General features: G+C 37.5%; 2 protein-coding genes across 2 annotated transcripts; one reads left to right on the top strand and one right to left on the bottom strand.

Annotated features, from left to right (window-relative positions):
- Positions 1 to 298: 298 nt before the first annotated feature.
- LFY (floral meristem identity control protein LEAFY) lies at positions 299 to 2,931 on the bottom strand. Its single transcript, XM_088981658.1, has 3 exons — positions 2,419 to 2,931; positions 1,762 to 2,123; positions 299 to 947 (listed from the first exon to the last, which is right to left on the bottom strand). Exons 1-3 carry the CDS (start codon positions 2,840 to 2,842, stop codon positions 573 to 575), a joined length of 1,161 nt encoding a protein of 386 aa, XP_088837784.1. The 5' UTR covers positions 2,843 to 2,931; the 3' UTR covers positions 299 to 572.
- Positions 2,932 to 10,081: 7,150 nt separating this feature from the next.
- LOC148862312 (cytochrome b-c1 complex subunit Rieske-4, mitochondrial-like) lies at positions 10,082 to 18,149 on the top strand. Its single transcript, XM_088981657.1, has 2 exons — positions 10,082 to 10,531; positions 17,210 to 18,149. Exons 1-2 carry the CDS (start codon positions 10,351 to 10,353, stop codon positions 17,851 to 17,853), a joined length of 825 nt encoding a protein of 274 aa, XP_088837783.1. The 5' UTR covers positions 10,082 to 10,350; the 3' UTR covers positions 17,854 to 18,149.
- The last annotated feature ends 3,123 nt before the right edge of the window (positions 18,150 to 21,272 follow it).

Here is a 21,272-nt window from a genome sequence, read left to right as displayed (position 1 = left end):
ATGGATGGATGAAACAAATAATTAAAGCTGTCATGGTTCCACATTCTGGGGCTACTTTTGCCGCAGGGTGGAGCCGGTCATTCCAATTCGGGGAATAGAACTTTGAGTCCAAAGTCCAAACCCACTCGTACGATCCAAACATGTACTTAAGTTTCGATTGGCTATTGGCTAAATATAGGTGTAGAAATCACTGGCGTGGCGATAAAAACCTCAGCCAGCCTCTAAGTTGGTGGAACTCGGTGTCACAACTCATAATGTAAAACTAAAAGTATACCAAAGTACAATAATACAAGCGGGGTTGTGTGGTGATAGTTCATTCTGATAATCATAAAACAAGCATTTTAAATCATCATCCTTAACTACTATACGAAAGTAAAATATCAAGTATCCACCATATCATACGAAGTAGTAGTTTATGCTCTAATATATGACGACGACGACACAGCGTGAAGTGAAACATATCTCGCGCTCTCAGTCTCTCAGTCTCTCTCCCTCTCTCTCTCTCTATATAATTATATAATAAATATATAAAAGGGAAATGTAGATCCAATAGTTGATTGAGTGGGTAGTGGTTAGAAGGTAGAGGGGGGAGCGATGGTAGCGCAAGAAGAAGAGCAGGCAGAAGCAGAAACAGCGTTGCTGCGTTCGGCGTGGCAGAGTTGACGGAGCTTGGTGGGGACATACCAGATGGAAAGGCGTGGGTGAGAGTTGAAGATGGCGTCGATGTCCCATCCTTGTCGTGCTGCCATTGATACCAACGGCTTGTAGCACGCCTGCCTCCACGCCCCCACGTTCTCCCCTCTCTCCTTGAATGCTCTCCTCAGCGTGTTCGACTCCTCTTCATCCAGGCAATGCAGCGCGTAGCAGTGTACATAGTGTCGCATCTTCGGCTTGTTTATGTAGCTTGCCCCCGCCTTCTTTGCATACCTGAACACTTGGTTCGTCACCTGTGGTACGTACATTTCTCATTTCTCACTTCACAACCAAATTAACCAAATGCACATGCATTCCGTTTATATGTAGCTTCCTCGGCCCATAATTATAATTATTAAATAAATGAATGGGCCATGGGCCTCCTAGCCTCCTAAGGACGTAAGGTTGCCCCACCGCCCTACTAGTCTAATACCTTATTATTACATATGCGCATAATATAGTTGGTTAATGGTCGGCACCTGGTAAATAAAAATAAAACTACTCAAACAAACAAAACATCTAACAAGTAAGCCTGCAACCGGTCATTTACACGTGAACCGAGACGGGTAACCCTCCCTCTAGTCTGAACGTGTACTACTCTGAACGAGTTAAAGAAAGAAAGAAAGAAAAAAAAAAACGGCACATAGCTATTGATAGGGGTACTTTTGTCATTACGCGTGAGTCAGCCGGTAACCATGCAAGTGACAGTACTCCGGCTGTCCTCTACCGTGTACTACGTCGATATGGTAACCAGTCTCTCAGTGCAAACCTCACGTCTCAAGCAAAGGGCTGAAGCCTGCCTGAAAGGGCCTGCACTGAGCGCTCCCTACCCTACTCCCCCCCCCCCCCCCCCTACAACAAACGATTACGCTTACAAACTCTGGATTTGACCTTCCGTCAATGCCTCTCTGGCCTCTGAGCAAAAGCCCAAAGCCAACTCTCAACTCTGCCCATGACTATGAGGTCGGTCGATCAACTTCACCACTCGCGGTGCTGGCTGCTGCAACCGAACCCAAGGAGTTGAATTGAGTTTAAAATTATTTATTTATTAGTGAGTACGTTACTTACCTTGGTAGGACACTTTTCGCCTCTCTCCTTGGCGATGTTCTGAACCTGGATCAAGAACTCCCGACACTGCTCATACAGATGGAATAGATAATCAAGCCCGTTCTTTTTACCCCTAGCCACCTCACCGGGCTCCGTTACTATGAAGGGATGCTCTCGCTGTCGCTCCCCACCGCCAACTCCACCCTCCTCATCCTCCGCTGCTTCATCATCTTCGTCCTCGTCCCCGCTTCTCGACGGCGTCTTCCTTCGACGATTATTTTTCTTCCTTTCCGCGCCTGCCACCTCCCATGTACCCCCACCGCCTGCTCCTCCGCCGCTCCCCACCGCCTCCTTCTCTTGTTGCACCGGTTCTTCCGAAAGCCCTGGTTACAACGTCAGCGTCAAAAGAAATATATATAGCTTAGTGTGATGGGTCGGTCTTCTCATTCTTTTTCGCTTAGACGCCCTGGTTTAATTGGAAAACAAGAAACTTCATGGCAAATCGAACATATATATGCTAGTATCGTGATCGTCCATCGGTCCATGAAGCCAACCAAATCCGGCGTATTGGAACTACAGGTTCACGTTAGTTAAAAAATCTTGAAATGATAACATAATCCATACTGTAATGGTGATGATGTAATGTAATACCAGGTGTCAAGTGGAGCTTATACCAACCTTCTTGGGATAGAGCGTCAAGTGCGTTAGTGGTGTCTAATGCAATAAGGTGGCGTCGCCGGGTTTCATCCTCTTCGAGGCGGCGCCGCTCGGCCCGAACGGCGGCCTTGATGCCGTATCTCTCACCGACGAGAAGCTCCCACCGGAAGATCTGTGAGAGGCTGGTCATCATGTCGTCGAGCTCCTCGTCTTTCATGTCCAAAAGTGTGCTTACAGTAAACCCTAGCTCCGCTATCTTGGCCGCCGTGTAGTATCGGATACCATAGGCCTGGAAGAAATCCTCCAGCCCTCCCAGCTCCCTCGGTCGTATAGTGGGGTAGGCTGGGGCCTGTGCCACCGCTTCAAGGAGACGATTCGCCGGCGGTGCGGCTCCTCCTCGAGGGTCCCACTTGAATAAGCTGGCAGAGAAGGCGTCGGGGTCCATCACAAAAGCCAAAGTGCAAAGTGAAACTCTCTTTCTCTCACTCACTCACTCACACTCTCTATGAAAGCCCGGAAATAGTTATCGACTTCACGCCTTCACGGTCCTATAAAGTCCACTGTTTGATGTTACATAAATACCCTCGCTGTAACGTATAAATAACGTTCTCTCATTCACTTAATTTCTTTTTTTTTTGGTGATTCACTTAAAAATTAAAACTTAATTCATAATAAACAAAAAAAAAAAAGAAAAAAAAAACAGAGACCCGTCAAAATTTGAGTCGAATCTATCGTTGGTGTCCTTATTTATTTACCTTGACGGAGGACTGTTTTATCTGGCGTGAATCAATTTCTGATGCGATATCATTTCATTATACGGTTCGAATAAACCCTAATGTTATATATAGACGGTTTTTATTGGCATTACACGTATACACATATGGGCCGGAGTGAACGGGGTCCCACTGAATCGTTGAAATTACAGTTGCATTATATGGCTCTGCAGGCTGGAGCCCGAACAGGCCAACCATCAAAAGACCAATTTTGTAATTTCAACTACTATTCATGTGAGACATGCATAATATTCTCGAGATTTTTAGGGTGCATTTTTAGACAAAAAGAGATATTTTAGTATATTTTTCAGGAATTGAAAAAAATTACTGATGGGTTATAAAATATATTATTTTTTATAAATGAGCAGACCAACCTGGTTTAGGTATAAAGCGACTGCACCTATAATGATATGTTTTATATACCTATATAATCTAGAGAATACTTGTTTTGGGTTAAATCCAAATATTATGCATATTATTATAATGTGAATTTATATTTTTATCCTTTATCTGCTTATTTACATTAATTTGTATACATGCTTATGAATTATTTATTTATTTTTTGATTAATGAATATTAACCTATTTTCGAATGAATACATTCTATTCACCAAGGAGCGGATAACCTAATGGCTGTGATGGCCACTTAGCACTCCTTTGAATAAGGAGCCATGGGAAATCCACAAAGCTGTAGGTTTTTTGTGGTGAAGTCAGTGAACCTCGAGTCCATCATACTCAGTCCTCAATCCTCATTACTTGGGGGAGAAAGAGGGCTTTTGGAAACAAATCTAAAAAAAGTTGAGGCTGACTTTGTTAATTAGCACCTCTCTTGGAAACAAAGCTGTATAGTGTGTATGATATACAAATACAAAGTTCAGAAAAGATCGTAATACAAGGTTTTCTGTTGCACATATTTGTATTGCGAAGAGTGCAAATAAAAATATGTTTTACTGCAAAACCTTACATGTAGTATTTGTAAACTTTGTATTTGCACTAATTCATGTCTAATTGGGTGATGATTAAAAAGACCTTGTCAATCTTTGTTTGATTTATGTTCAGTTGGATTGAGCATTTACTTAAGTGATTTTGGCAAAGCCAATGTTTTGAACCATCCTTTATTTAGACGGTTGGACCATTTGGTCCAGAAATTGTTTAGACAATTGATTTCGTTTCACTCTTAATTTGGTCATTAGCCAAAAATCGTTGATTTGGTTAATGATTCATTGATTTGAGCAGTTGAATTGTCGGTCCATTTGATTCGTTCAATGGTTTTGACCATTTTTTATTTTTATTATTTTTATTTTTAAGTTGGAACGAGCCATTTGTTCGAATCAAATAGTTGAATCGTTAACCCTAAAACCAGTGGCCAAAACAGTTCTGGTTCTATGTTAGTTTTTAACAATGTTTTAAAAATCGACTCAAAGGCTGAACCATTTGTGTGTGTGTGTGTGTGTAAATATGTTTTACATATGTTATATGTATTATTTTATATTTAATTTATACTTTTTATTTTATAAACAATATAAAAAATTGTAATTTGAGGTCAAAAAAGAGATTTTTTTTTTGCAAAAAATAGCGGGCCAAGGACACGCTACAACTCCTTGGAATGTATAGATCACCAAAAAAAAAACTTCAATGCAAAATTGTGGCCTCCAAAAGTTTATATGCATTAAATATGCAACCTGCTCCCTATTATCAAGTCAAATGGATCAACAGTCAATCTGATCGAATTGAAAGGTTCTTAACTAAATCAATAACTTTTGACCAACTGGTGGGTCTTGACTGAACCAGACCCAGAATCCTGACTGGATGACGGTTCAGCCAGGTCAAGAGCGGTGAAAAACATTGGTTTTTAAAACTTTGGGCAAAGCTTTGTAAAATATGTTCAAAGCATCACAGGTATCAGAAGTAGCTCTAGCAGGTATAAAATGAGCTTAGATGATTTGGGTAAAGACCATCACCTGCAGAACCTGTGTGACAAAATATAAATAGTTACAAGTTAAATGGCTTAAAAGGGCACAAAATTGGACCAAAAAGATACGTAATGAAAGAAATGTGTAAGAAATAATGATTTAACACTTTAAGATACGGCTTAGAGATGATGACAGAGAAGTGGTGCTTGGCTTTGGCTTTGGGTTCATGGCATTTCTGACGAAAGATTTCACAGCTCATGGTTATTTGCAAAGCCGGTTCGGCTGTTAGCCTGTTACAGTCGAGTACTTTGACGGATATCGCTATTAAGAAAAATTACCAGTGGTATTCCCTCATTTTCACCCAAAAAAAAAGATAAAATAATAATGGTAAAACAAAAGAGTAGTATATTATAGAGCACCAGGTAAAAATTCTATTTTAATGGGTAATTTAACGTGAGAATAAATAAAAATAAGAAATTAATAATATTTTCTTGGGGCAATGTGAATGCAGGAAAGTACAGAAAGAGCCAGGTGCTTCAGCTCAGTCAGTTCTTCTCTGAAAGGCTGGGTTCTGTACTTTCCTGGCCGTCTTAGATCTCTTGTTTTATCTTTTCCCCTATTTCTTATTATTTTATCTTAAGTTTCTGATTTTTTTTTCTTCTCTCTATCACGGATAATTTACTGCTGATTATAAATGAATTAGAGACGCGTCAAATGCTTATTTTTCTTTCTTTCTTTTTCTTTTTCCTGGTCAATTCAAATGCTGGATTCGTACTCCTACTCCTACTGTTCCTCTCCACTGCGTGGAGATTGGAGAAGGGATGTTGGGTATCACTTGATTTTCTTGTCCCGCTTACGATTGCATCAAGAACCGTACATCCTTTCACATGGGTCCCATGCATGATGTTCCACTTCCAATCCACAATATCAACCTATGATGCTCTACGTGTGTTATCCATCTGTAATTGGTAAAGGAAAAAGCAAAGAAAAATCGCTAGACTGCGCTGGTCTATGCTCCACTAAGTTCAGCACCGGGGCAAGGTTTTAGGTTTAAGTAGAGCCTAGTTTCCGTGCACTAGCCCTGCACTACGAGACAAAAGTAAGCCTTGTTTCTTGGACTTTTCTTCTACGTCAAATGCTAGGTTTGTAAGAAAATGGTCCAACATCGGATGAGGATACTGACGTGAGCTTGGATCAACCACGTAAATGTTTACCGCTTGGATCTGCTACCAACATTAACGCTACCCACACCTCCCTGCAAGACCTTGCAGCCATACATGGAGAATATCATCCGCATTTCTCTTATTTTTATGTTGTCATTTATAGAGAAATGTTCTCGGTGAATGGCTGTGGTGTCCTGTGGGGATTCGTGTGTGTAGCATATTCATGGGCAGCAGACTAGAATCACCTAAATGTAGCTGGAGAGGACAGTAGATAAGTATGATACGTTAATGGATTGCGGTTATGTTTTTTTTTTATATTTTATATTTTTATTTTTTTGATAAATGCTTAAATTGAATGAGGTTATGCTTAACTGAATGACTTTTTTTTTTTTTTAAATGAATGGCTACTTTAAGAATGATGCCAATATCACTTTTTTTTTTTTTTGAAGGCTTAAATTATATTTAATTTATCCAAGAGATTGATACAATTGATGTCAACAAAGAGACAATTTCTCTTAAGAACAAAATAAAGAAATGGATGAAAGAGAATCAAAAGAGCCCATCTCACTTAAAATCAAAAGCTATGTGCATATAACATCCATCCACATATATATGATGAGTATTTCCCTTTTATCTATGTCAAATTCTAGGGGACAAATAAATTTTGCCTTGTTAGGCTTAAAAAAAAAAAAGCTATCCAATCAGCTATTCCATTAATCTTTATGGAGACTTGTTAGTAGGCACTAATGGTCAATCCAAATCTATTGCCAAAAAAGAAAAAACATATATCACATTCTTTATGGTTATCTTGACATTCCACGATGGTGTATCCATACATGGTAATTTTAGATGATGATAATGACGACAGTGATAATAGTAATAAGATTTTTACATGTGTTTTCTACATTTTTTTGTGATATTTTCTTGAAATCTTTGTCTTTTTTTATCTTTTAATTTTTATTATTTAATTATGACAATATGGGTTGATACATTTGACCCAAATGATTGAACTATTGACCTACCAACAAATGGGAAAACAATTTTATTTTTTGGTAGATTTCAATATGATCAATATAAAGCATTCGATATGTACCCAAACGTTTTCCACAAAACACATTTTTTTTGTAATTTTTGTTTATTTTTTATTTTCACTATTTAATTATGACTTCAAGGGCTGTACACGTTTGATTGAAAGGTTGAATTGTTTATCTACCACCAAATAGTAAAACAATTTCAATTTTGGGCTAGTCCTAAAATTTGTATTTCATTTCCATCATCAAAAGAACTATTTTTGTTTATCATACTTATTTTTCTTTAATGTGAATAATTGTAAAGTATTATAAAATGTCCTAAAGTTTTCTATATTTATTTATTTTTTTGCATAATTTGTTTGGTGCGATGAGTATATGATATTAGATGCCCAAATGTTTTATACCAAGTGTTGACACATCCCAAAATGTTGAGTTGTTGACCCTCCACCATATAGGAAAATGATTTCATTCTTTTTCTTTAGTTTTTAATTTTTTATATAATCTCCATCATCAATGAGAACATTTTTTGTTTATCACACTCAATTTTCTTTAATATGATTGGTATAAAATCTTGATGAATTTTATATATTTTTCATATATTGTATTTATATATTTTTAAATTTTAAATATTTAACTTCAACATCAATGTTCCACACATTTTGACCACAAATGTTGAATTGTTGGTGATGATGCGTAATTTGGCAGTTCCCAGTTGGCAGGTGATTTGGATGCCTGGCTGAATAATCCCTACTGGAATGTGGCTTGGACGCTTAATTGAATGGTGACAAATTGGAGAGTTGGGTTTGATGCCTAACTGAGTGGTGATGAGCTGGAGATGTGGCTCTGATGCCTAGCTAAATGATTACGAGCTGGAGATGTGGCTCTGATGCCTAGCTGAATGGTTATGAACTGGATAGGTGGTTTTGATGCGACTTGCAAGGAAACAATGTCAAAGAGACCAGGTTGCTTTACCCGGGGTGGGCACTCCGATGCTTAAGTTAGCGAATTAGAGATTTTAAGATAGTTAAATGCGAGAGAGGTGGAGAGTTACGAGAACTAAATTGCACATCTACCTGTGTCTTAGGGGATTGCACCCTTATATAGTTGGGCTGCCGTGGGTCTCGCAAAATGCTCTCGGAATCCTTGACCCACGACGTAGGGGTCCGTTCCGCTTTGGATGGAGGATAATGTGCCAATTAATAAGGCTTACCATTTTTCTCCGATTCGAGCGGGATGAGGACAAGGCCTAAGGTTATGCGATGTGATCCCAAAAGGTTCAAAGACAATTGGCATGCTTCTAGAGAGGTAGGTCACCAGGCTGGCGGCAGGGAGGCAGGTCGCCAGGTCGGCAACAAAAGTATGTCGCCAGGTTGGCGGTAGAGGCAGGTCGTCAGCTGGGACCCCATTTTGTCTAAGGCAATTTGTCGCCTAGGTGATGCTGGGATGTAGTCCAACTGTTATGATATGCCATGTGTCATGATGTCAGTAGAGGGGCAAATCTACCCTCATCAGTTGGCATGCCACCAAATTTATTTTCTAGCCAATTTTAAATTATGTATCTAATTTACAACACCGTTAAAAACTAATATTATTTATCACACATATTTTTCTTTAATATGATTAATATAAAATATAAGAAATATGTCAAAATTTTAAACTTTTTTTTTGTAATTTTTAGCAGTCGTTCTATTTAAAAAAAAATTATTATTTGACTATGATATCATGTTTTGACCCTTTTGACCTAAATGATTTAATTGCTTACCCACCACCAAGGGTGAAGAATGGTTTTATTTTTTTGTCAATTTTAAAAAACATGGATTTTATATTATTGAAAGCAAGGTTTAGAGAATTAGACCAAGCATAGAACCGAATAAGTGAGAGGTTCATGTGTCTAAGGTTTGATCAGTGTTAGCTAGTCGGTCAACCGGTTTTTAGTGAGTTTTGAGCAAGTCTGGTTACTACGGTATGATCGAACCGATCAGATTCAAGTCACGGTTCAACCAACCGGTCTTATTTGATTTTTAAACATTGGTTGAAAGTATTTGATATAAATCTAATTGACATAAGTTAGTAGCGAAAACAATAGCTTAAATATAGATTTCAATGAGAGAGAATGAAAATTTAGTCAAGACATGATTCAATAAGCAAGATAAAAAGTTAATACGTTAAATATAAAACTTAATGAGAGGGAATTAAATGATATAAACTGCAATTTTCAATTAGAGAGAGAGAGAGAGATCAAAATCGGGATATTTTAATCATACAAAAGTTTTAAACTATAATTTGTTCTTTTAATAATACTTTAGGCCGTATTTGGTTGCAATGTGAATTTATTTGCATTGATGCAAAACCATAGCAGTGCAAATTATGATTTACTATCCAAAACAAAATTAAACCAAAACTTCTATTATTTTATTTGCACTCCCATACATTTGTTCTAATACAAATAAAATTGCACTGCAATCAAACACAATCTTATATAATATAATATAAATGTAGATTGATGACAAGTTGAGAATCACCTTCGATGATTACACTTCTAAACTTAACCGAAAAGCTAGTTTATGCCTCGACGAGCTTTCAGGGCAGCACGGGCTTTTTACCAAGTTGATTTCCTTAAAAAGTAGACTCCTCCTTCACTGTTTCTAGCCAGAAGCCCAAGCAGACTGTAGACCTACCTATTCATGGGCCGGGTTCGGGTTGGGCTTTTGCCACGCTGCCATCCTGCCCCCAGTCATAGACCCGTCACCCTACCAATTGAGCCACCGGTCACGGACTAAAATCCCGTAATTTGCCCCTCCCAACGGGGTGTTGATATTTGTCCACGGGTATCGTCGAAGTTGGGTGATTTGGTAAACACATTTTTTCCCTTCACGCGCGTACTGGTAGCATCGGCAATTCGAGACTCCCTGTCCTTTTCTTCTCTGGTTCGTTGGTAAATCTTCCTCTTTTACTTACCGCGTTTCCTTCCCTCTCCTCTCCTCTCCTCTCCTCTCCCCGGCGAGCAATCGTATTCTATAGTCATATTTTCACTCTTTTAATAGTATTCAAAACCCTAGGAAGAGCAGGAGAAGATGTTAAGAGTTGCAGGGAGGAGACTCTCGTCTCTGTACTGGCGTCCCAATCAGACCGCGTCAGTCATCCATACTAGGAACCTAATCAACGGCGACGCAGCTGCTTCTGATAACTCCAAGTCATCGATCTGCTCTAACTATGGATTCCCTTCCACATCGATTTTCCGCGATCCCATCAAAGGTTAGAGTTTCCTCTGGCCTTTATTTTAGTTTCATCTGCATATGCAGATTTAGGTTTTCATTTTGTTACTTTGATGCTTCTTTTAATGCCTTGTTTCGAGAGTTCCTGTTTCGCTTCCTTCGATCAGTGAGATTTTAATCTACTATATTATCTTAAGATGAAAATTTTGAGTTCTCCATTTGAAGGTGGTTTTGTTGTTATGACCTTGCCTTTGTTTCTGTTTGCCTTATGTCGTCTTTTATTTTGATTTTTTCCCCTTAGTTAGAAAATTGCACCATTTTAGAGTCTCGCCCTTTATTTATTTTGATTAGTGAGATCGTATGTTGAAGGCGAAAAGGAATGGATTTTTCACTCATTCAAAAAGGACATATTTTGGAGCTAAAATAAGAGGGAAATCTTTCATTTGGGTTGTTAGAGTTTTGGAAATTAAAATAGATAGGAAAGAAAAAAAAGAAGCTACTATTTTTCGTTTAATCTTTATGAATTCCAACGTTTAAGGCATCAGCTTGGGTTTAGTCCTCGCAGATCATTCAATTGATGGTAAACTTGTCTTTAAGTTAACGTCTTCCAATTGCGCATAGTGGGTAGAGGGGGTGATCGGAGGATTCGTGAAAATACCAAAGACAAAGTTCCATAGTCAATTGTCCTGCGTATGGTTTTGGGTTCCAGCCGGGTTATCTGGATATTATCTCAAACCACGTGATTGGTTAACTGTTTCAATTAGATGCAGCATTTTTTTTTTATTTTTTTTATTTTGCTTCGTCAAAACTCGTCTGTTTTTTTTTTTTTTTTTTGACGTGACATTGCATGCATATAACCTGCGCCACTTCATTTTTGGTCAATTGTATATTAACTTATTTGAAGTTACATTGCATCCATATAACCTGCACTACGTTTTTCTTTGTCAATTGTTTATTAATTTGTCTGACAAAGAAGACTGGCATGGCCTTTTACAAGAATCTGTTGAAGCAGGATTTTGAGTTATTGATCAGTGGAAGATGTTATGAATCATACATTGGATATAGGTTCAATGCAGTATAAAAGGGCCATTATATTGGATCACGTGGTTTAGGAAATACCCTTCTAGGATGCCATATTCCTATTTGATTTATTGTCTTTGATGACTCTAATGTACCGGAACTGATATATTACAATAGGTGGATGAAAACCTGATATATAATGGTATTGTCATAAATGCTTTATCATGTATGGCAATGCATACGTCTATACCAATGTAATGGTCAACATCCTTCTCAATTTAGGGATGGGCACTTGGGCAGATTGTTAAGGAAATGGATTTTGTGTCTTCTTAAACACATTTGTGTGAGGACTTCCTTGATTTTCACAGTTTTGGTTATTAGGGTAGTGATGGGGGATTGAATGGGGCAAACAGATAATAGCGATGAGCCAATTAGAACATTGAATGTAGTCTTCTGATAGTTGGAGAAAAAATGATTATGTTGATTTTACTCTGAATTTTCCAGGATAATTTCCTTCTACATGGGTTTCTGTAGACAGTGTTCTTGCAGTTATTTTCTAGCATGTGGAAGTTGATCTTGCCTTTCATTTGGTTCTTTTTTTTCCTTTTCACCCACAAAGCCTCCGTAGAGTCATGTGTTTTCTTATTAGAATGTAATAGATAACAGAAAGAGAGGCAATGTTGCTTGGGATACTGGTTGAACAAAAAGGAATTCAATTCTTTTGTCACTGCCATGTATCATTTACTACTCAAGATGTTGAACTTGTCTGATGTATTTTCTTTGAGCATGGTTCTGCTGCTGAAGCTTCTGCATAACATGATTGGATTAGGATAAATTAGGCATCTCTGGGGGCATTTGGGCCAATACTCCTAATCTCCTATAGACATTGATTATAAACATGCTCCAGAGATCCCATGTCAGCCATTCATGACATTTCAGCATCATGTTTTGCTGCTGAAGCTTTAGTAGCAAACCTTTACTCTTATCCCTTAATTCATTGTGTGTAACGGTTCATGTCTTGTTCCATTTATGTGGTTACTCATTCATTGAGTCAATTTTCATCTGTTCTGAGTGAAAACAAATGTGTTGTGCGCAGCTTTGCTATTTAGTGCTACCCCAGCACTCCTTCACTTGTGTTGTAGAACTCTTATTTGAGAGAATAGACTGTCATTTTGGAGAATGGTTTCCATCTGACTTATTTCACAGGCAAAACTCAAAACTGTCACGAAATATTAATTTTTTATAGATACTGTCATGAAATATCAATTTAACTAGAAATGTTGTAGAAGTAGAGATTTTTCTTGAATTGTTATCTTATGTATTTTCTTCGATAGTAAGATGAAATATTTGTTCTCCACTGCTTATTAATCTTCTATTCCCTTTTCAGTGACATGCTTCTTAACCATGCTTTAATGAATATCCAACACGGGTTACTTCTAAGCAATGTTTTGAAAATCGTAATCGTATCGTAAATTGTAGAGAAGGTTGAATCGAATTGAATCGTGAATCATATCGTAAATCGTAAGATTATTTATATACTTGTCAAAAAATTAGCTATAGATATATTAAAAGGACAAATATATATATATATAGGAAAGTGACTTTCCCTTATTTTTAATCTATATATACCATATATGTACCTAAAATAATAGAACTTACCACTTATATAATAGAAACCTGAGATGATACAGTCAAGTTTGACTTGAAAGTCAAATAAATCCACATATAATGGCTCTTTAACCTAGATATTAACAAAAACTCAATTTCTAGTCTTAAAAAGAAACCCCTTGACAAACTAGATATTTACTAAAACAAAACAAAGTAGAGAACTAATTCTTAATCAATTTATTTGAATAGTAGTGAATCATATAAATTGTAAGATTTATGAATCAAATCGTAGGATTCAAACAAAAGTCGTAAGATTTTTGCAAAGGAGGATTCGGACATAAGATTTGAATCGAAACCCTTGGGGTTCATGGTTCAATTCGTGAATCATATCGTAAATCGTAAGATTTTGACAACATTGCTTCTAAGTTCAAGGGTCTGTGTGGATGCTTATCATTATCATCATGCAAGCCTTCTACAACAAAGTAAAATTTGTGTTAACTCCCAAGAAGGGAAAATAGGTAAAACATGCAAATTCACACTAAGTGGAATGTACATGTGTATGTGCGTGTAAAATTTACATGCTTGTTCAATGGCAGCACACTTAAGAGGTGGCAAGATATAATATTGAGTAAAATTATATGTAACTTATATACATGTATATCCAATGGCATACTTTCATAAAGTTAAGTATTTTATGGTATTCCCAGAACAATTATTTTTCATTAACCTTTAAGAGAAGATAACCCCAAATGGAATAGAATGGAATGGCAAAGAAGGATTCATGTAGACATCATGAAAAAAAAAAAAAGAAAAGGATCCATGTAGACATATCATGAAAAAAAAAAGGAAAAGGATTCATGTAGCCGACCCCATATAGTTGGGACAAGGCTTAGATGATGATGGATCCTAAACTGCATTTCTACAATATCACTTATAGCGCAAAATCTATGGTGCATTCCATGGAAATTGCTACAACATAACTTAAATGTTAATGAACCAGTGATAAAAGCAATACATCACACTAACATCTTTAGCATTGTTAAAGTCTTTAATGATAAGAACATCTTGTGAAATGTGAACCAATGAAAAGTAGACCATGTTATGTCTATAATGTGATTGGTTGAAGTTTGATGTAACATTCTGTAAAAATCTTGAAATGAACCATGATTGGACCCTTTTACAGAGCTAATTCTAAGATTGGCAGTATCTATTCTCATTACCCTTTGTAACAATCTCCCAGCCCTGGTTACCTCCTTGACAGCCTTCTATGTGTCAAGGTTAGAGCTAAAAGGTAAATGTTCATTCAAACTTTTGAGTCTTGAGTGTTCTTTTTTTTTGATTGATAATAAAAAAACAAAGTTCAGTGTAAAGATTCCTAATCAGAGCTTAACAAAGTGTGCCAATGATTAGAATGCTGGTTTACATTTGGTGGAAGAAAAGCATTATTGAATTTTATGTCTGTTTTAAGTGCATATAAGACCATCTACTGTACCTGTAAGAAGCGATTGCTGCAAGTTGAAGGGGGCTAGAAAGGCTAGGGGCAGATGAAAAAGGACGTGGGTTGAAATAGTAAGATATGGTTTAAGCACTCATAATTTAATATGGGTATAACACAGTATGGATTGGTGAAACAGGATTCATGTAGCTCCATATAGTTGGACAAGGTTTTGATAATGATAATGATGATGATGATCTATATGATGTGATGTTGAGAAAAAGATTTATTTTTTTGGTGAGGGAGGTATTGGGCATGTCAAACTTGATAATGCTATACAGTAATTTAGTATCTGATTTCTGATTTAAGTCTTTTGTCTAATAATTGATGTAACATGCAATTTTTTGTTATATGGATGCTAACTTTTGGGGTTTGAGTGTATGTTGTTTGTGATCAAGTATTTAATATCATGGATTTGACTTAGATCAGAATTGTAAAAACTATATAAATTTTGGATTTTAGGTAACTAAAATAGGAATTTGAAATATAATTACAACTTACCAAAAAAATTTGAAATATAATTACAACTATATAAACTGGGGCTTCTCCTTGTTGAAAGGCATAATGAAAAACCTTCCTATTGTCTTGGAAGGAGTAAACTTTAAGGTGGGTAAAGGTGACAATTAATTTTTGGAAGGACCCTTGGTGTTGGAGAGTCCCTTGGCTGAGGAATTCCCCCTCCTGTTCCAATGTGCTGCTAATCATGATGCCTCGGTGGCCGATTCCTACACTGTTTCTGAAAATGGGATGATTTAGACCCCTCAATTTAGACGAAACCTGTTTGACTAGGAAATGGATGAGATTGTGGAGTTGTTGGAGGTGTTACAGGGCAGGGGATAGATATTAACTTGGAGGACGAGTGGAGCTGGAAGTGTGAATGGTGATGGCTGTTTCTCAGTCAATCTTTGGCCCTCAAGCTTAGCAGTTCAGGTCTTATGAGCTTTCCTTTCAGTCAGATCTGGAATCTGATCAGTCATTCCAAATCTAATTTCCTAGTTTGGACAATGACTCTAGATAAGTGCCTTCCAGATCTAATTTGGAAAGAAGAGGTGTTCAGCTTCTGGGTATTTCTTGTGGGTTTTGTGGGTCTCAGACGGAATCTACAAATCACCTTTGTCTACACTGTCCAATCTCCTCTCAGGTGAGCACTTCCTGAAAGCTGTGGGAATCTGCTGGGTTATGCTGATTACTGTTAAAGACTTGTTGTGCTGTTGGAAGGTTGGGAGCCTCAAGAAGAAAGGAAAGTTGCTGTGCAAATCTATTCCACCAGCTGTTCTCTGGTTCATCTGGTCTGAAAGAAACAACAGAATCTTCTATAACAATAAAAGCACAAATGAGTTAAGTGCAAAGGGTGGTGAGCAAGCTGATCTCTTGGGGTTCTTCTAACCCTGAATTTAAGCACCTGAATGTGCCTCAGCTGCTCAGATCTCAGTCCCTAACTCCCTATGGAGTCTGTAATTTGAGTTGGTCTCTGTGGAGTCTGTAATCTGATATATTTCTGGGCCAGTCCTCTTCTGGCGAGGGTCCTGTTGTATCTGTTCTTTTGTTTCAATAAAATTACCTTGCCTTTCAAAAAAAAAAAAAATCCCATAAAAAGAAGTTGAAAGGAAAACCTGAAAGCTTTGTGAATTAACTGAGAATTGTCCTCACAGTTACTGGTGAATGATGACTCTATTAGTAGACCATTGATTTCTTTCAATTAATTGTACAGATCCCCATTGATTTTTCTTCCTTGAACAGGAGTTGAAATTTGCTGCAAGCAGTATTATCAAATAATATTACCGATTTATGTGAGGATACATTTTTTTGTTACCCCTTATTGTAAAAGAATGTTCATCAATTATTGCCGTGAGTTTGTAGGATATCTTGACTTTGTTGCCTCTGGGAAAATAAGTATATAAAGGGTTGTATATTTGGACATCTTCAGAGAGTGTTATTGATTTCCATGAGTAGGCATTGGATGTGAATCCAATACCATGGTTCACAGTATTGGACATATCGCATTGTATCTTAAGCTCACCAGAACACTAAATACAGTGAGTTAGGAGTCTTAGGACATCTGGCCACTTCTAAAGGAAAATACTCTTCCTGTAGATGTCCTGATTCATTTCCTGATTTTTTTAGCAAAGTGTTTCGGCCATTTGAAACATATGATACATAATTTTTGCATATCGGGCATATTGATACTTTGAACCTTTTTCAATACAAATAGTCCTTGTCTGGTCTTGTGCTTTAGGATTCTTGCACAGTCTCTCTGATGTTTTCTAGCTAATAATATGTTGTTGCATTCTGGTGGCGATGTTATTAATCTTTGGAGAGTCGAACTCCAGACCTTGGATCAAATCTTGCCTTAACCTTGCCATCTACTAACTGTTTACCGTTTAACTTATCGACAAAAAAAGGGTCATTGGAATGTGGTAGAGTGTTGCCACTGGTGACGTACATGCAGTATGTACGGGCAGTATGTGATAGAGAGTGTTGTTTGATAAATGGTTGTTTTATATTGCCAGGGTTTGCCACTGGTAACGTACAGGTAGTATGTGATAGAGAGTGTTGTTTGTCTAATGGCTTTCTGATAGTTATTTTATATGACAGGGTTTGCTTCTGAATCACTTGCCCCACGGCATGACTATGGAATCATATCAGACATTCCTGCAACTGTAGCTGCTGTGAAGAACCCAACTTCAAAGATTGTGTATGATGAACACAATCACGAGCGTTTCCCTCCAGGTGACCCTAGCAAGCGGGCATTTGCCTACTTTGTCTTGACGGGTGGGAGGTTTGTGTATGCCTCACTCATCCGACTCCTCGTTCTCAAATTTGTGCTGAGTATGTCCGCCAGCAAGGATGTTCTTGCACTTGCCTCCCTTGAGGTTGATCTCTCCAGCATTGAGCCAGGGACCACTGTGACTGTCAAGTGGCGGGGAAAGCCAGTTTTTATCAGGCGCCGGACTGAGGAGGATATAAAGCTTGCCAACAGCGTTGATGTGGGATCCCTGCGGGACCCACAGGAGGATGCTGCCAGGGTTAAGAATCCGGAATGGCTGGTCGTCATTGGTGTCTGCACTCATCTGGGTTGCATCCCATTGCCTAATGCTGGGGACTTTGGCGGGTGGTTTTGTCCTTGCCATGGGTCTCACTATGATATCTCTGGCAGGATACGAAAGGGCCCGGCACCATACAACTTGGAGGTGCCCACTTACAGCTTCTTGGAGGGAAATAAATTGTTGGTTGGCTGAGGATTGATGACTATCCATCCCATCCTACTAGGGTGTGGGATAATTGGAACTTTGATTTTACCTGGCCTTTGGGTGGGGGGGGCGGTCCTTTTTTTCAAGGCAGTCCTCTTTTACCTTGCTGTTGCTGGTCTTGTTTAATACATTCTTACATAACCTGGATCATTTACCTGCTGATTGAGTTGGTCTGGTTTTGAGTTCTGAATAATGTTGCTAGCCTTTAATGGGCGTATGTGCGCTTATGATTTTTGGAGGCTATTTTGTTCAATAATTCAGGAAAGTATACTGTATTTTATTCCCGTTTCTATCTTATTACATATTATGCATATCTAATACATGGTAGCAACTGTGGGGGTACTTCCTTTATTATCTCATGCTGTTGAATTTGGAGACGGGTGCAGCTTTGTCACTTGTGATGAGGCCGAGGGTCTTACTTGCGAACCGTCAAAAGACATGAGAGTCAAGTTAATTATAAAAAAAGAATTTTATGTCTTAAATGATATAGGTTGAATTCAATCCTTTTTTTTTTCGATAATAATAGTAAGGGGCTACATAAGACGTGGGGTAGCATGTCCCCACAAACACTAACAAATAAACGCCAACGGCCAAGGCAACTTACAAAGATTTAGAGATACACAGATGTCATCCGGCGACTGGGTTTCATGAGCATGCTTGTAGATGATCCCTTTTCCATTATTCTCCTTGAGCTCACAGCAGTCTTGAATGATATTCCTTAGGTTCCATGCGCATGGACTGGACTTGTTAAGATGGTGAATCAATATTGGAATCACTCTCAATTATGATAGGAAAGTATGAAATTTAAAGTTAAATTATGGGCTTCCCAGGCAGCCCAAGTTTTCGCTCTATTGATGGAGGTAAAACCCAATTTATAAGCTTTAAAATCCAAAATTGCACCCAAGTGATTCCTAGCAAGAGCCACAATGGTGCACATACCATCCTCCATCTGAGATGCATTAAAATTAATTTTAATCTCACCAGAATCCGGGGAATTCCACCTTATGTATTTATAGTCTTTGGTTAAACCATCCCCATTAAGCTTATTTGAACATTCTTGAAATTCCATAAGTGAGTTGAGGACCTTTTCAATGATCTTAAAATGAGGAGTCAAAAGATTTTTATAAACCTTCAAATTTCTGCTCTTCCACATACTATAACAGAAAAATACATATTTCCTTTTGCCAATCCCCTTCAAGCAACAAATTCTTTGAAACGTCCAGCCACCAATCTTTTAAGGACCTATCTTGGTCATTATTTGATGCCTATCAAAATGTGCATTTATTATATTTATATTTTATTATAATTATTTGAAATTTAGGTTTAGTATCATTAATGTATTTGTGGGATACATAAGAGTTTAACTAATATATCCAAACTTACACAAATCATTCCACTACATCCATGTATTAAACCTTGGTCAGCACTCAGAAGATGCATACATACAGATGGCTTATCGTGATGCAATGCATGCTGAATCACTAAAAAGGTTAGATTAGTCAGCCAGAAAAAAACTGAAAAATCGAACGAACTGATAAAATTGAACTAAAAATTACAAGTCAACTGAACCGACCAATATACGTATATTTGTATATATGTATTATATTATAAATATATATTTATAATATATAATATATTATTTATAATGTGATATTTTATATTTATTATATAAAATACTATGAAAATTGAAAAACCGATGATTAACTGAATTGATTGACCGGTTAACCGATTGGCTTCTATTCAGTTTCAGTTACTGTTTTTCGCAAATAACCGGTACCACCAGTTCTGTTTGAAAAAAAGGCACACGTACCTAACTGTTAGCACCCCTACTCGGCAAACATCTTAGTTTTCTAAGGTCATAATCGAGTTTACGTATTGAAATGCATTCCGATTTTTATTGGTCTTCTATCTTTGTAATTCCTTGACCACCTACATACATGAATCATGGGTATGTAGTCCGTAAATCACATATACAGCAGTATCTCATCTACAAAAGATGCAAGTAAATTTCGAGGTCATTTAAAACTGTTGATTTTGGTCAATAAACCACTGAACCGGTTGGTTAACTGTTTGAATCATTTAAATGGTTTTGACCGTTTTTCAATTTTTTTTATTTTTTTTTATCAGAACAGGCCGGCTATTCGGGTTAAACGGTCAAACCATTAAAATCGATAACCGGACCCTGACTGGTTCGTTTTTAAAAACCATGATTTCGTTAGTGAATGAGATGGCTGTCGCTACTTTGTTATTCATTGATTTGCAAAATACATGGCTTGAGAAAATGAAGAATTCTCATGGTGGTACACATAATATTATCAAAAGGGTTAACATGGTTATCAGCTCTCAACTATTCTGCAAACAAATTCCATGATAGCATTAAGACTTGTGTTGCAGAAGGCTACATTGCTAAATAAACGCAGATGTTCACCTGGACGGAGAAGTTTTGTACTTTTTGTTGAAGTTGGAAATCCAGGAACCAACACTTTTTTGATGGGCTTTGTAAAGCTTATTCTGATGGTCATTCAACGTTTTCAAATTCAACTGAATCCACAGACGTAAAGTTTATTTTTTGGGAGGTGCTAGTTAGGGACATCACTTGGGAGTTGGGGCAAGTCTAACAGCTAATATCTAAATCACAGCTGAAATTTCAGGCACCCCAAGGCTCAAGTTGTACTTGTGCCTCATTAAACTGGTGCGCCTCACTATTGGCCTATCAACTTTCTCTCCCTCCTATATTTGCCAAATATTTGGGGACACCGATGACTTGTAGATGATTTAGCAGACTCGGCACATTCACGTGTTTTCTTGGAAACCATTGATTGCATGTGGGCATTGGGATTTGGGCCCATTTGCTTTTTGGGTAAATGTAATTATCCGAATAAGTATTTCTTGGAAAATACTTATTTGATTACTTATATTTACCCATGTTTTTCAAATTGTCATTGACTCAGTTCGACCGTTTGGCCTGTGAACCGTCCAGGCAACCGGTTCCATTTTACCCCAAGTCCAATCCCTGGTTAAAAACCGTTGAATTGATCAATGACCCATTGGCCCAGGCAGCCGGACCATTGACCTATTTGATGGTTTTGGCTGTTTTTTTATTTTAATTACAGTTTTTTTTTGTCAGAACGGCCTATTCAAATCGAAAGGTCAAATTGTTGACCTAAAAACCTGTTGCTAGAACAGTTCCGGTTCTATGTCGTTTTTTAAAACATTGATTGACAGCTTTCTGCCCAGATGAAAAAGTTATTTATCCACGTAGGAAATGGATATCACTTGCCCGATATACCCAAGAAAAATAATTTTTCTATAAACCCCACATAAATCTAAAAAAAAAAAAACATAAATATCTTGATCAATAAAAACCAAAATCCCACTGATCAACTTTCCCCTCAAAATTCCAAAAA

Source organism: Nelumbo lutea, chromosome 3 (assembly GCF_056320005.1).
Source record: "Nelumbo lutea isolate HS-2025 chromosome 3, American lotus-T2T, whole genome shotgun sequence".
Taxonomy (NCBI): Eukaryota; Viridiplantae; Streptophyta; class Magnoliopsida; order Proteales; family Nelumbonaceae; genus Nelumbo; species Nelumbo lutea.
The sequence above is the reverse complement of the archived record's forward strand: the minus strand, read 5'-3'. Positions and strand labels throughout refer to the sequence as shown.